Source organism: Gnatocerus cornutus, unplaced genomic scaffold (genome assembly GCF_029298725.1).
Source record: "Gnatocerus cornutus isolate USDA-ARS CGAHR unplaced genomic scaffold, icGnaCorn1.1 ctg00000023.1, whole genome shotgun sequence".
NCBI classification, from domain to species: domain Eukaryota; kingdom Metazoa; phylum Arthropoda; class Insecta; order Coleoptera; family Tenebrionidae; genus Gnatocerus; species Gnatocerus cornutus.
The window spans coordinates 5,666,783-5,682,114 of record NW_028275375.1 but is presented as its reverse complement, the minus strand read 5'-3'; the positions used below and the strand labels follow the sequence as shown (position 1 = coordinate 5,682,114).

The 15,332-nt window shown below is 41.0% G+C and overlaps 2 protein-coding genes across 4 annotated transcripts; both read left to right on the top strand.

The window, feature by feature from the left end:
• The first annotated feature begins 2,206 nt into the window (after positions 1-2,206).
• Positions 2,207-7,723, top strand: LOC148166615 (uncharacterized). Of its 2 annotated transcripts, none has more exons than XM_088049262.1 (5): positions 2,207-2,721; positions 3,967-4,527; positions 5,803-5,963; positions 6,461-6,635; positions 6,683-7,723. In XM_088049262.1, the coding sequence occupies exons 1-5, from the start codon at positions 2,284-2,286 to the stop codon at positions 6,800-6,802; spliced, it is 1,455 nt and encodes a 484-aa protein (XP_087905388.1). In that variant the 5' UTR covers positions 2,207-2,283; the 3' UTR covers positions 6,803-7,723. The 2 variants fall into 2 exon arrangements, with proteins under 2 accessions (XP_087905388.1, XP_087905387.1); XM_088049261.1 differs by having other exon boundaries at positions 3,964-4,527.
• Positions 7,724-8,188: 465 nt separating this feature from the next.
• LOC148166614 (protein meiotic P26-like) lies at positions 8,189-13,663 on the top strand. Of its 2 annotated transcripts, XM_088049260.1 has the most exons (9): positions 8,189-8,290; positions 8,441-8,666; positions 8,718-8,862; positions 10,460-11,527; positions 11,597-11,729; positions 12,375-12,721; positions 12,773-13,130; positions 13,181-13,413; positions 13,463-13,663. In XM_088049260.1, the coding sequence occupies exons 2-9, from the start codon at positions 8,500-8,502 to the stop codon at positions 13,565-13,567; spliced, it is 2,556 nt and encodes an 851-aa protein (XP_087905386.1). In that variant the 5' UTR covers positions 8,189-8,290; positions 8,441-8,499; the 3' UTR covers positions 13,568-13,663. The 2 variants fall into 2 exon arrangements, with proteins under 2 accessions (XP_087905386.1, XP_087905385.1); XM_088049259.1 differs by having other exon boundaries at positions 10,460-11,729.
• Positions 13,664-15,332: the final 1,669 nt, after the last annotated feature.

The window sequence follows — 15,332 nt, the reverse complement described above, 5'->3', positions numbered from 1 at the left end:
GTATTTCCCTATGCTAAAGGCTAATACGCGTTATCCCATACATTGAATTTCGATGAAAACTAGCGGATTGCGGGCGGATTTCGCACAATTTTCGACGTGAAGACGCGGTTTAGGCCTTTTTGACCACACTTTTATTGATGACGTAGGCGGCGCATTTCGCCTTCGCCCCAATTTTCGAATATCGAACCCGATTCAAAAAAATGATATTTTGCCGCCTTCCAACCCCAACCACACACCCCCTGGAAATATTCAAATATAATCAGACGCCACACGAAGGTTACCAGAGGTCATCGCGTATCTTTTTAGTCGTAATTTTCCCAGAAACCAAAATCGCCCATTGCGTTGACCCATTTGCATTGGATCAATTTTTCTTCCGATCGCGCGTCAATTGCAGGCATATTGGGTCACCTCGCTGGCCGCCTCTATTAACCGTCGCGGAATTGGCGGGAATTTCAAGCCCCTTCCTGTAATCATCTCCGCCATTTTGGGTACCGCGGTGCTAATTACCATGACGTCACTTCTTTCCACACACCCATGTAGTTTTTGGGCTTTGATATCTAAAGAATTAATGAAGCGGATGCAGGAAGTTAATTGTAGGGCTGGAGGCGGCGAGCCCGGGAGCGTTTTCGGTCGTCTTATTGACCGGTGACGGGTAAGGCGGCGGAAGGGGCAGACGGATACCAGGAGCCTGATAAATGTGGATACGGCGTCCGTTTTTTTATGCGCATGCGTCTTTTTTTAATTAATTAAAAATTACTAATTAAAACTTCAAATTTGGAATGTTAACAACGCGATTGTTAATCAGAGGGTTTTGCGGATTTTTCAAGCATTTGCTGCACCTGAATTTTAATTACAGGCCGGTGACGAAAAAGGGGAATTGCTGCACTAATTAACACTTGGATGTTGCATTTTTTTTATTGATCGAATAGTATTTTTAAAACGATAATTAAAGGAACAGGGGGCACGATTTTCCAGTCTTGTATTGTTTGGCTACATAAAAGAACAAACGCGACTTTGATGTCGAAGTTTGTAGTAACGCTACAGTGATAAGAGCTCAGTTGTAAGATAAAGTGATATTATGAAATGAGAGTACTTCATATCTGTACACTTGTCGGTTAAATTTCATTAATTAGATTCCACACTGCTGTTACTAATCAGTTAATCACATCCGAAATTGCATTTTTTCACTTATAATGATAAAGGATTGTTAATTTCTTTGTTTCATTCATCATACTGACCACGTGACCTTTCATAAATTACGTCTACAATGTCACACTTTAGGTCCTCGTAGTGCAATATTCTTTCGAGTTTAACCAACACTGCTAAACCTAATTTATGCGATACATTTTTACTAGTCGTACTAGACTTGTGCCCCCTGTTTCTAGCACCCTTCCCCCATTGTTTCACCATCGATGTTGTCTTGTTAATTCGTGCTCTGTCCAGAGGGGTAAGTATACAGAAATTTTAACTGAAAGAGTAAAAGTTTCTTCTGATTTCTCTTCATTCATGGTTGATGCGATATTTGCACTGTCAAGGTCTGCGGTGTGTAAACAGTGGTCTTTAAACTATTTTGATTTCACGATTCCTCGTGTTGCGGCATAAATATTGCGAGACATATTGTTATTTATGGTAATTATTATGGTAATGTTTATTCAGAACTGAATGGCGCCGTAAAATTAAGTCGTTGATCAGTAAGTTTCTTGTCTGAATGTAACGTTCCGTTGATCAATAGTCCATGAAACTTCGAGGGTGCTGTAACCCCAAGCGAAAAAAAAAATGAAAATTTATGCAGTTGGACTTGGAGGATTGTTGCGTTTGGTAACGGAAGATGTCGGTTTTGCTGTGTTTGATGAGTTTTTGGCTGTGCTTTTCGTTCGGGCGCCAAAAATGCAGTGGCGCTTGCGCCTTTTGGGGCCTTTCTTCTCGCGAACGACCGGTCTTAGGTTCCGGCTGGATAACGGGGGGGCTCGGGGAGAGGGCGAATGCCGGTCCAATTTCTCACCGACTCCGCTGCGTGTGAGGGCGCTGTCTCCGCCGCCGGTATTGGCGTCCCTCGCCGTATTTTTCCGTGTTGCCAGATTTCGTGAAGCGGCGGTTCGAACGAGGCGCGCTCGGCTCAAAATCAGTTGGTGTGCGTGTGTGTGTGCATATAAATTGAAGTTTTTGTTTGAATTGGTGCGAGCGTCGCGACGCTCTAGGATGGTTCCGGCGCTGGTGCGGTGAATGTTAAGCGATCTTGGGGTGGCAGCGCACCCTTTTCTCTCCCTCGAACCGTAGAGCGCCATGTCGGAACAGCACCGCGGCGCTTGGGGAGACGCGATGTGGTGGCCCGGCGTCGTCGCCGCCCCCGAGCAGCAGCTGCAGCATCAGCACTTGATGCAGCAGCAGCACATGGCGGCCCAGCACGATCCCGTCAGTACGGGCGCTTCGCAGAACCACCACCAGCTGTTCTCGTACAAAATGGCCAGCAGCTTCCAAAGTCCCGCCGTCACGACGGTCACCGCCACGCCGCGCGCCCCCGGCTATGACTACAGGCTCGGGGGTGGGAATGCGGCCGGGGCGCCTGCACCCCCACAAACGCAGTGGTGGTACCCACCCGCGACCATGGACAATTCTATGCATGCGATGCAACAGCAAAATATGCAACAAACGCAGCAAAATTTGCAACAGTCGCAACAGCAACAACAGACCATGCCACCTGTACAGACTCCCCCTCCCCCGGTACGTTTTACCGACTTCGAACCCCCGGTCTAAAGCCTAATCCGCCTACCTGTCTCTGACCCTCGGACCAACCAGCGCACTAAACCTGGCGGTCTTCTACCCGTCGCCGGTTTTACACCCGAATTTTATACACTCGCTTTCTTTGTCTGGAAGACCTTTTTCTTACTCAAAGAGCCCAAAAACTTGCAACACTTCTTCGTGTCATAAAATAACAGTCAAAAAACGATACATCTGGGCTATAACTCGCAATTTTTCAGGTAGTCGACCAAAGCGAAAATTTCAAACTGAAGCAGGTGTTCGTTATTTCTTAAATTGCTAAAACTTGCAAGTCGTAAAACGGCCATTAAAGTCTGAATTTGCAGCATTTTTAAAAGTATTAAATTCAACGTAATTTTTATTGTACTTTACGTTCCCAGAAGGTACCGATTATTAGAGCCACGATCAATCGATAAATATCTGTTTTTATTCCCATTTACTCAACAAACTTGTAAATCATTAATTAAAACCGTAATTAATTGATCCGCACCAATTTTTAAATGAATGAAACGTTTCTACACATTGTACAAATATTTCTATTTTTACCACTCATTCAAAAGTACAGTCGAACTTTTCCACGCGAATTCTCCATCAAGTGTCAGAATTACTTGTCAGATTTTCTTCGCCACTTTTATGACTCGTTCTTCGGTAACCTTGAGGATTTTTTCATTTTGCGAAAATCGTGACAACGTACTTCCAATTAATGAATTACGACTATGAAATTTATAATTAATGCTTTCTTGTCCGAGTCGCAGGTCAAACCAGTTCTTCGTCCATATAATTTTCGTAAATTACGGTGCGGAGTTAATTAAAAAAACGCGACAGTTTAAGATATCGAAGGGGTGTTCCGGCAATTATTGTGCAATTTTGTCGCGAAATCGATTTACAATTTACGTCAACAATAGAATTAGTCTGTAATAAACGTCTTCATTCCGCGCTTTGGAGTCATAAAGCGAGATTGTAAGTTAGTTAGTGAGGTACAGCACGATAACGCCCTTTAGTTGGGGTCATTATAAGCCTCGGTGGCCGCACATTGGAGGTCAGGACAGGTGGTCTCATCTTGGGTGCGCCCGAGAACGAAATAATTGACCGCCATAAACCTGCCAGCGTATTTTAATTAATCTCTCCGTTTAATTATCGGAATTCTTGTTGAAATTTTTCGTGCAGCGGGGGTGAGGTCAACTTATGATTTCTCGTTTTTTGCAGCAGTCAGAAGCTCAAGCGAGACAAGAAGACGCCCAGAGGCAACAGCAGCAAGAAGCGCAACAGAGGCACCAAGAGGCCCAACGCCACCAGCAGGAGGTGCATAGGCAGCAGGCGGAAGCACAGCAGGCTGCTATCCAACAGCATCACCAGGCGATAGCTGAGGCGCAAGCGAGGCAGCAGCAGCACATACATCTGCAGCAGCAGCAGCAGCAGCAACAGCAACAACAGTTGCAGCACCAGCAGCAGTTGCAACAGCAACAGTTGCAGCAACAGCAGATTCAGCAGCATCAGCAACAGCAGTTGCAACAACAGTTGCAGCAGCAGCAACAGCACCAGTTGCAGAACAACCATCAACAGCATCAGCAGCAGCAGGTGACCAACGTCTTAGCTCAAAACCAAAACAAGGGAAGGATGCCGCGTGCAAAAGCCGATGCTAGACCAAGAGGTCGCATGACCGCATATGCATTCTTTGTTCAGACTTGCAGAGAAGAACACAAAAAGAAACACCCTGAAGAGAATGTCGTCTTTGCTGAGTTCTCTAAGAAATGCGCCGAAAGGTGGAAGGTGAGTTGTTTCGTTTTACAACAGGGAAAGTTTCAAGGGTAATTTAAAAGTCGGAAACATTAAAAAACTCGATCAAACATTCTTTGACTTCGTAACTTAGTTTTGCATTGTGTGAGCGCAAAAAAGATTCAACGAAACTTCGTGTTTACAATCTTTTTAAAAATAAATTAGACGAGTTTCCCGAAAATCGCCGCTTTTCCGCCGATGCCTCACTCGATAGCGACTAATTCAACGTTGCCCTGGGGCATAATTTTTTACAGCAACAATTTAATGACCATGAGACCTGTATGCCATTAACCTTTACAGAAAAAAATCGTTTCTGGTTTGTCAAAATTGCTATTCATTGTTTTTGTTCTCCGGCAAAAAATAATTAATCACTCTTTGGTAAATTTGCCGGAAAACTCGATACAAACTCATTCCTGGCAAACCCTTTGTGAGTTGGTTGTTGTAAAAAAGAGATTTTACGGCTCTCACCCCGGTTTCTGGGATCCAGCCCACAGCGCCCGAGGAGACTTACATTACCATCTCGTTTCTTGGCGAAGGTAAACAGGTTTCGGGTCCGCATCTGCAGCAGAAAGACGGTGGTCGCATTGTTGCCGGCTCGAGCCCCACACTAGTTTAAATTTATTCAAATCGACGAATTCGCGGACGGTTAAAATGACACCACTTAAGGGTTGTTTTCACGTGGCGCCCTTTCCATCCCCATCGATCATCCGAAGATTCCTTTTTTTTCCAGAGTTATTAATTTGATTCTCTGGAGGTGGGATCCTGGATATTTAGACGAAATTATAAAGGCGTACATATGAATTTTACGCAAGCGCCGCTTTATATTGCAAGGACTGAAAATCAATGGTGATGTGGAATGAGAAAGGGTGAATTCGAGGAGGGTACGTGAACCCTTTGCCTTCACGTACTTTCATTAGTTTAAGCGTCCCAGCTGGAATGTAAAACGGCGATAATTTTTTTTGTTTGACTTATCGATTTTATTATCGAAACTTTTAATTGTGGTCCGTTCGATATTACCGCCATTACTTGCAGCGATAAAGAAAAGCGGTCCTTGGATAAGCATTTTACGCCGTTTCCAGAAATAAAAAATTGACGACAAATGGGGGCAAAACATGTGACTTGATGGAATAACAAACTCCCCGTGCAAAACCATCAATTATTAAGGTTAAATATCGTTTTCACCGCGGAGGACACGTCAATATCCTGAATGTTTGATGGGGTTTAAAGATCGATTAAAATTCCGTTGATTAATCGGCCCGTTTGTTCCAGACCATGTTGGACAAGGAAAAGAAGCGTTTCCACGAAATGGCCGAGAACGATAAGAAGCGTTACGACGACGAAATGAAAAACTACACTCCTCCCAAAGGAGAGAAGCAACGTGGCAAGAAGAGGAAACAAAACAAGGATCCGAACGCTCCCAAACGTTCGTTGTAAGTGTGTTTTATTTTTGAATGAACTCAGCTGATTGCACAGTTTGATCAATCGGCAACTGCAAGGTTGTTCGGTTATAATCCTGTGCTAAATCGCCAGGAAAAGCGCGAAGGATTTGTTTCGTACCTGTGGAACAAATTGATAGACTTTTTCGGACAGCCAAAAATGACGTGGTTGTAATAGTTATCTGTGTACCAAGGCCAAAAAGTGTTTCTTTTTTGGCCGTGATACACAAGATTTTTTAGGAGACATCATTAAACTTACAAGTTAATTAATTTTTATTTGTGATTTATTGATTTAATCTTTTATAACAACTGAATAATTGTAAATATTTATGAATCCTTCAGAAAAGTTTATATTTTCTTTATTTACATTTGCCGTTTCTTGATATCGTGATATCTTGATATAATATGCAAAACTATGGATAGATGGCGCCACCATAGATCGGACAAAAATGTTTGCTTACTCTCTACTTTAATTTGGGTTTTTGGCGCAGGTCGGCGTTCTTTTGGTTTAGCAACGATGAGCGCGCCAAAGTCAAGACTCAGAATCCTGAATTTGGCGTTGGGGACATCGCCAAGGAGTTGGGGAGAAGATGGGCCGACGCCGAGCCTGAAGTCAAGGGGAAGTACGAAGCTCTGGCTGACAAGGATAAAGCTCGCTATGAGAAGGTATTGAGAGAGTTTTAATAATTGTTTGCTGATGCGCGTTTTGGTAGGAAATGACTGCATATAAGAAGAAAATTAATCAGCACCCTGCTCAACAAGCCACCCCAGTACCTGAGGCTGAAGAGGTAGAAGAAGATGAAGAAGAGGCTGAAGAGGATGAAGACGAGTAAACAGATCGCTTGGGCGATTTGACATATTCATTACCTCGTCATTAAAAATAATCGCCTTCATTCCTTAAATGTACATATTGCATATTAGCAGTGTCCTCGTGTTCTCATTTATTATTATATAATTATTTTTTTTATTACCTGCGTCTGAGAGAGTACTTACAAAACTGACTGTGTGAGTGATCAAATCTGTGGCTAGCGAAACTTGTCCGTTTTGTTTCTCATTTTTTGCCGTGTAAAGTGTTTATTGTGTTTGTTTCGGTTGCGTTATTTGATTACCTCAACAGTGGATAACGCAACAGGTTCGAAATTTTTATTCAGCAGCGACAAACTTGAATTTTTTATGTTTCATTCGGTGGTATTAATTAAAAGTTTATAATCTCTCATTGATGTAAGACGGTTTGTTCGCTGCCCTGTTAATTTATTTATGCAGTAGGTTCTAAGTTGTAAGTATCTCTAGTATGATAATGAACCATTACCCCTTGTAATTATAAGGCAGAGCAGAATATTTTTATTATCATTTAAATTGTTAATATAGTTATGTGTTAATAACCAAAGTGCAGTGTTTATACACTGTTTTGACTGCCTCAAGTGTACATTACAATGGACAATACTTGAAACAATTCTTCTGTAACTTCTGTTTTCATGGCAGTTTTCAGTTAACCTGTTGATGCATATATTGTCAGTCCCTTAATACTGTAATAATGTAAAATGTGATGTGAAATGTTTTAGAATAACACATAAATTCTCTTTATTTTATTCTTGACGTTCAAAATTAAGTGCTCGAAATCATTGGACATTTCACTTCTCATTCTGTTTATATTGCTCTGTGTTATTTTAGGGAGAGAAATAGAAAAGTGTTTGTTTTTTATATCTAATAGGAATAACTAAAAAAAATTAATAAAATTTTGATTCAAAATGTAACTCATGTTTATTTTCATTGGTTCTTAATAGATTTGTAGTATCTGACAAGTTTAATTGCACCACCTTCCAAATTCACGAATAAAAACAAATATTTGCATATTTAGTTCAAGGTCAGACTCAGCCAACTCGTCCCCTTTTATTTATAAATTTCCTCACTCCGGCCCTGTCGTCTAATTTATCGCTGCGCCACCATAAAACCCGCGATCAAGTAACTTATGGATTTTCAACAACAAACAAACGAGCGCGCGATTTTTTTTGTGGCGTCGCCTGAATCTCAGTTTTTGTGATTTTTCTTCTTAATTCCTGCAGAAATCGGTGAGTTAATCACGTAAAACATTCGTTTAATAAATCAGCGTCGACTTTCGATTTCGAATTCGCTGGTTGGATTTTTGCTTTCGCCCGTAAAAATAGGTTAGATAAGGTTTAAAATTGTGCGCGAGCTTTCCCGGGTCTGCGGATATTTGACGATTTGACGTATCCCCACTCCTAGTGCTCAATAACCCATTGCCCTTGCGCTTAAAGACGCAAGACGCGCCATTTGCTAAACACTAGCTCGTTATGGCATTGGTAAGTTTTTAAAGTAAATTCGGTTGATTTTGCGTCGTTTTGTGTGTTTGTTGGATCCGGACAAATTCCGCAATGGTTGTAGTGTTGGGGGTTTTACTCCCGCCGCCATGTTTGTTTGCGACAGCCCCCTTAACATTCGTTTGTTTTCAGTCACACTACCTACGAGATTAAGTTTTCGTTAATAAAAGGCCTACAAAGGAACGAAGATCATGATGTGTACAAACGCGCCTGAAGACTTCCCCGAATCAAAGGAGATAACTAAAGAGTCGGATGACTTTGGGGACATTGCGATTTTTGAAGGAAGTGTCAAAATGTGTTCGACGGATGCTTTAGAGGACGGCTTATTGGCCGATCCTGATACGTGCGGCATGTGTGGGTATGTTATTGCATTTTTATTACAACCAGATATTGATTGATGGACTTGCAGAGGACCTTTGTTGGTGTCTCGAATGTTGCACTGTTTGCATTCCTTTTGTGAAGAGTGTTTGGATAAGAAGTTGGTTGGAGAAGGCGGGGATGCTGGGACTGCTGATGCTACCATCATGTGCCCCACTTGTGGGCATGAAACCAAGGTAAAATCACCTCAATCATTCATGCTCCATGTTGATAAGAAAGTTTATAAATACGGTCCGATAACCGCCGGTCTTACTTCATTCTTATGAAACGATTTGCGGACTCTGCCGGTTTTTATCGCCCAGTCTAGACCAGCTTGTTTTATAATTCATTGATAAATTGGGATTTAATTATGTTGCATCATTTTATGTTGTTTAGAAGACTAAAAACGCAAGGGCCGATTTCACCAGTCACCTAAACTAAGACTTTATTACTAATCTACGTTTAGCAAGTAACTGGCCAATTTCAACCAGTTAACGATCTAAAACTGAGATTAATGAATTGTCAATTTTTGACATTTGTATTTTTATCAAAATTGAGAAGTGAATGAGAGTGGATTTGTGGTTCTAGGAGGCCTAACAGACTACATGCATAGTCTAGATGCTAAATACTGTTCTAGGAATGTATCTAAGATTTCACCTCGTAAAGCCAAGGAGCGCTCTTCGTTTTGAAGCCGATTGCAGAGTTACTCGCATTTTCAACACAGATTTATACAGCTTTTTAATTTATCATTGTTCTTGCAACAGCTGATTTTCTGCACATAATTCGTAGAGCAGATGAAGACGTTCTTCTAGATGATTCCGAAAGTTTAGGTGTCTTAAAATTATCTCATAGCTCAAAAAACATTGTTAAGATCCTATTAGACCATGCCGAAGAGATAATCTAAATCATCGAGAACATCGAACGCCAGTAACTGGTAGACAAATACATTGAGATATATTAGACATTTTAGAACTACAAAACTGCAATGAATTGGGAGAAATCACGGGGAGTTTTCAATTTAATTGAAGATTGATTTAGTGTTTCAAGCAATCAGTATTTAATGCCAATTGTTTCTAGTGAGTGTTTCACTATTTTTTCAGTTTTTTTTTAAGGCATTAATTAAGTTTAAAATCACCAGTTCGTATTAAAACTACAGTTAAACGCTAGTTGTTGAAATCGGCCCTAAGTCAGTGCGACTTTGATTTGCAATGCCGCAAGTCAACATGAAATCGGCCCTTAGAAAAGCAGCTTTTGGGCAATGTGTTGTATCTTAAACTTACCATTTGTAGCCTTATCATTGCCCCAATTGGGCTACTAATCCACATTGGGATTCTTATAGGACTGCTCGAGTTTTTGGCCTCTTTTTGGGTCCTAGCACTTACGTGGTCGTTGAAACCGCCCCAGTTTCTACCATGATAAGCATTATTTGATTACCTTAATTGAGAACTATTATTTTATTATTTACGAAGCGATCGACGCAATGGCGAGTTCACCTTTAAATAATAAACATTGATCTACCGCATTCAGTATTTCTCGAGCATCCCGTTGGCTTTCTTGAAATTCCCAACAATTTGCAACTCAATAATTTAATGAGTCATCAAACAATGCAGTGGTAATGACCCAAAAGTGAACTTCGACTCTTATTTGTTATTATAGATAAAATTCGCCTCTTTCGTCGAGTGTGCTTGTATTTATATCGTTGGCACCTTTGGTGGTTTTAGTCCCACGTCTTCTATTTTAATATCCGGTGTGGGAAATATACAAGAAGTGCATAATTGTTTTTTTTTTATTTAGGTCGGCACAAAAAAGTTGGCTGCTCTTCCTCTAGACGTAACCAAAACGAATATCGCTGACGTTTCGAACTCGTCCAACTTGCATTGCACTTCGTGCACAGCCAAAGAAGTGGCCAAGTCGCGTTGCAATACTTGTCACAATTTATTGTGCAACCATTGCGACTCTGCTCATCATTATATGCGTTGTTTCGAATCGCATCAAGTTGTAGCTTTGGAAGATATGCGCAAAGACGGTGTTAAAATAACTATTCATAAGCCGTTGGAGTGTGATAATCACAAAGGCGAGAATTTGATTTATTACTGCAATACCTGTAATATTACTGCTTGCAACGAGTGTATAAAGAATGAGCATAAAGGTCCTGAGCATCACGCTGAAGGTATTGCAGATTCGGAGATGCGAGTTCGACAAGAAATGAAAGCTTTATTGGCCGAGAGTAAGACTAAAGTGGAGGAGTTGTTGAAGTTGTCAACAGGATTGAATAACAGTTTGGAGGAATTGGCGCATCAACGTTCGACGGCGCGGGATTTGATCAACGAGTCGTATCAGAGCTACAAAGCGGTTTTGGAAAAATGCAGAGACGAAGCTTTATCTAAACTAAACGAGCTTTACCACGAAAGAGAGTTGATAATAATGAAAGAAAACGACGAAGTCGGTAAAACAATCGGTAATTTCGAAGACGCGAGATCTTACACAACGCGTCTTTTGGAAATTTCTACCGTTCCTGAAATTATGTACCTGAAGAAAACAGTCGCTGATCGCCTGCTGGAACTCAACAATAACACGCCGAAATTCGACGAAACGTTCCAGATCGAATTTCGCACGGATTTCGCCTCGTTCGAGAGCATCGTCAAGGAGCAATTCGGAAGTTTTCGCACGGAAAAATCGCGAGAGTCAAGTCCTACTGCACCTCCGTTGGCGGCGAGCCAACCGTTGACCAACGGTTGCAATGCCTCGATCACCAATAGCAGCCCTATTTCGCTTCCGACTTCGATGCAGTCGTCGTTCGACGGCGACATGAGCGGTAATATGCAGAACTTCGCGTTGGCACAGAGTCCGCCGTTGCCTCAGGTGAATACGGCCGCTGCCGCCGCCGCCATGCCGGGTTTTTCTAGCATTGCTGAATATAATCTTGCCCAGTTGGCGACTCTTGCTGAGAGCACGAACAGTGCGGCCACATCACCCACGCCGCCCTTCAATCTGGCCGACTTTCTCACCAACGACACTGCCTACAAGAATCTCGCTTCGCTCGCCAAGCTGGGGCTCAACACCGGTAAGTCCCAACAAACAAACGGAGCAACACTAATTGCATTCGTTCCCTAGGCGCCGCTATATTTTGTTTTTCTCTTTACGAACTTGTACAAGGTGTTTATAAATGTTTCTAGCATCAAGGGTAGCTATGAAATCTCAAAGAAATTTGCCGCTCATTACAAATGTGGGTTTAGATTTTTCAACTGACATTTGTCTCATTAATCTCAATCATGGAGCAAATTGAGTTTTGGACGTTTTCCAGTATCCAAAATGGGCGACAGATTTACATACGTCAAAAAATAAGCCAGTTGAAAGCGTTTAAAGTTGGTCATACTGGATTCCGGATGCCGCTAGATATAAAGGTCGCTATCTCGCTTATTTATGAAGCAATTTTAAAAAATTTGGACTGTTCTAGTCATGATTTGATAAGTGAAAATCATAAATTTGGACACAAAAACGTAACTGAAACGTTCACGTAAGTGATTTCAAAATAGTTATAATCACTTTGAAAACAAAGCGGCCAAATAGTGCATGACTGAAATCCCAGAGCCAGCCTTGATGCTAGAAACATTTATAAACCCCTTGTATAACGGAATTTAAACTTCAATAATGCATTAACTTCGTCCCCTCTAAATGGTAAAGTTCTGAAGCTTTATTTTCAATGTAGATAATCCGATTAGCAACGGGACGATGATTGTCAGATCGACATCTCCCGCCTCCCTCAACTTGACCAACAGCTTAATCAACGGTTTCGGTGGCGTCTCCTCATCTACATCTCCTTTACTTTCCACACCTGACGACATAATGTCTGATCCCATGTCAAATATTCTTCCAGCTCCCACCACAAATCCCAACGGCACCCACACCCGTTCCAACAAGTTTAGTCCAATGCAAATTCGCCAAAAATTCGGTCAGCTCGGACCCAGCAAAGGACAATTTAATTCGCCTCATGGGTTCTGTCTGGGGTTAGAAGAGGACATCATTGTCGCCGACACCAACAACCACCGCATTCAAGTAAAACGTCGTTTGTCAACGAACGAAACGTTACTAAAGTGATGTTTTCAGGTCTTTGATAAGTCTGGGGTGTTCAAGTTTCAATTTGGTACCTCTGGCAAGGACGAGGGACAACTCTGGTACCCCCGAAAGGTCGCCGTGATGCGCACCACTGGAAAATATGTAGTGTGTGACCGCGGCAACGAGCGCTCACGAATGCAGATCTTCACCAAGAACGGTCACTTCCTCAAGAAGATTGCCATAAGATACATCGACATAGTGGCGGGACTTGCGGTGACGGGCCATGGCGAGATCGTCGCCGTTGACAGTGTCAGCCCCACGGTATTTATCATCAGCGAGAGCGGAGAGTTGATTCGTTGGTTCGACTGCAGCGACTTCATGAGAGAGCCTTCCGACATCGCCATCCACGGTAAACCAACCACTCTTAATCCCCGTTTCTTATCACTTAACACCTTCCAGGGAAAGAGTTCTACGTCTGCGACTTCAAAGGCCACAACGTGGTGGTGTTCAGCGACGAAGGCCACTTTCTGCGCCGCATCGGCTGCGAAAACATAACGAACTTCCCCAACGGGATCGATATTTCCGATGCTGGGGACATTCTCATCGGGGATTCGCACGGCAATCGCTTTCATGTTGCCGTTTTTTCGCGGGATGGCTGTCTTATTTCAGAGTTTGAATGTCCGTATGTGAAGGTGAGTGGGTGGTTTGGTCGGGGGTGAGTTTCAACGGGTTGAATTGCAGGTTTCGCGCTGCTGCGGGTTGAAAATTACCTCCGAGGGGTACGTCGTGACGTTGGCGAAGAACAACCATCATGTCCTCGTGTTGAACACGTTGTACATCCTCTAGAGCCCCAAAGCAAGTAGTTTTGATCTCGCACTGTACACAGTACTGAACTGATTTTTAATTTAGTCTTATATTTTTTTCTTTTTTTTTTAATGATGATTTTAGAGAGTGGAAAAAAGAAATAATTTGAAATAGTTAATTACAAAAGCATTTGTTAGATTTTAATGATTTATCCAAAGCATTATTTAATACGTATATTTATGTATACTTAGAAAAAGTCGTTAATTATTTTTTAATATTATTAATTTTATTTTTATCGTTTTTCGAAATTTTTAGCAGCAGGCATAATATGGTTCCTACTATTTAAAAACAAAACGTTTATTTTACGGTGTCAATTAGTGTAAATTGCTTGAAACTCGGTTAATTTTGAATGTTTGGAAGCTGAACGTGCCAACTTTTAATCGTCTTTTCTTTAATCGTAGCACAATTTTCAAGAAAAATTGCTTCGTTGTTTCGTTATTTTATTAATGTTATTATTTTGATTCTGTTTTATTTGTCGTATGAATGAAAATTTGGTGAGTGCGTCGTCTTTTTTCTCTATGTCTCTCAATACTTACATACTCAGGTTGGTTAGCGTTTTCAGTGCCATGTAGGTTATAAGTCCTAATTTAACAAAAAAAAAAAAATAAGAGAAAAGCCTAACAGCAATGAGCTTCGTGATTTTATTTGTAGTAGCTTCGCGACCTCTACGGACGCTATACATATACTTGCCGATTCCATTTTGAGAGAACGCGAGCGTGCGTGAGTTTCTAATCATCGTTAGTTTATTTAAGTACTATTTTTTATTTTTTCCTGAAACTCCGTCGTCTTTTAACCGGCGGTTAAACCATGCCTGTGATAATAGTATCTTCAGGATAAGTTGTGACCTTAGTCTCTCGTTGTTATTTTGTGTGCTACGCTGCCGCTCGCTTGTTTTTCAGCGCGCGGTCTCGCGTCTGCCCACAAGTCGTTTTTAAAATTATATGTATACATAATAAATAATAATAAAAAAACAAACAAAAAAAATAAAAAAAATTACAAAAAGTTTACGAAAACAATAAAACAACTCGAATTTTAAGGCAGATTGTTTATGTATTAAAATTGTATCTTATATACACTGTTTAACGTCCATCTTGGAGAAACTGTCCGGTCATGGGTGGCGTTGCGTCACGTTTAGTCTTGTTGACACTTGTTTTATTTATTGAAACACTTTTTGTTGCTTATTTTAAGTTGTATATAAATTTGTTTTGTTTCTGGAGAGGAACGTTTTATTTATTTATTCGCTTTGTGATGATCTTGGCGGACAGTTTCTTCGCGAGGGTTTTGTTCTTCAAAATTCAATGTGATGTCAATAATCTCACACAAAAAAAAAATATAATAATAATAATAATGACGGTTATTATTGAATGCGTTTTTCGTTTACCGTGTATTGAAGTAGTTTGTGTTTTATTTATTTTTTACCAAATATTTACACTGTCATATGCAAGTAATCACGTGTTGTTTTATTTTACATTTGACTAGTATGGCTGTAGTGATACTTTGTATGGCATTTGCTCACGTCATCGGATCGGTCCGTTTCTCTTTCGACGTAAACCCACAAAACAAAGATTCGAGGGGGAGACGGATGTAGGATTAACTATATATCAAAAAGTATGAAAATTTCGGTTTTTAAATTGAACATTTAATATATTATCAATGTGATAGATTTTTTGATGATTTTACAATCACAGTCTTAGTGTATGTACCAAGTGTTTTTTAGATACTCGTATACCAGTAATTTTGCCATATA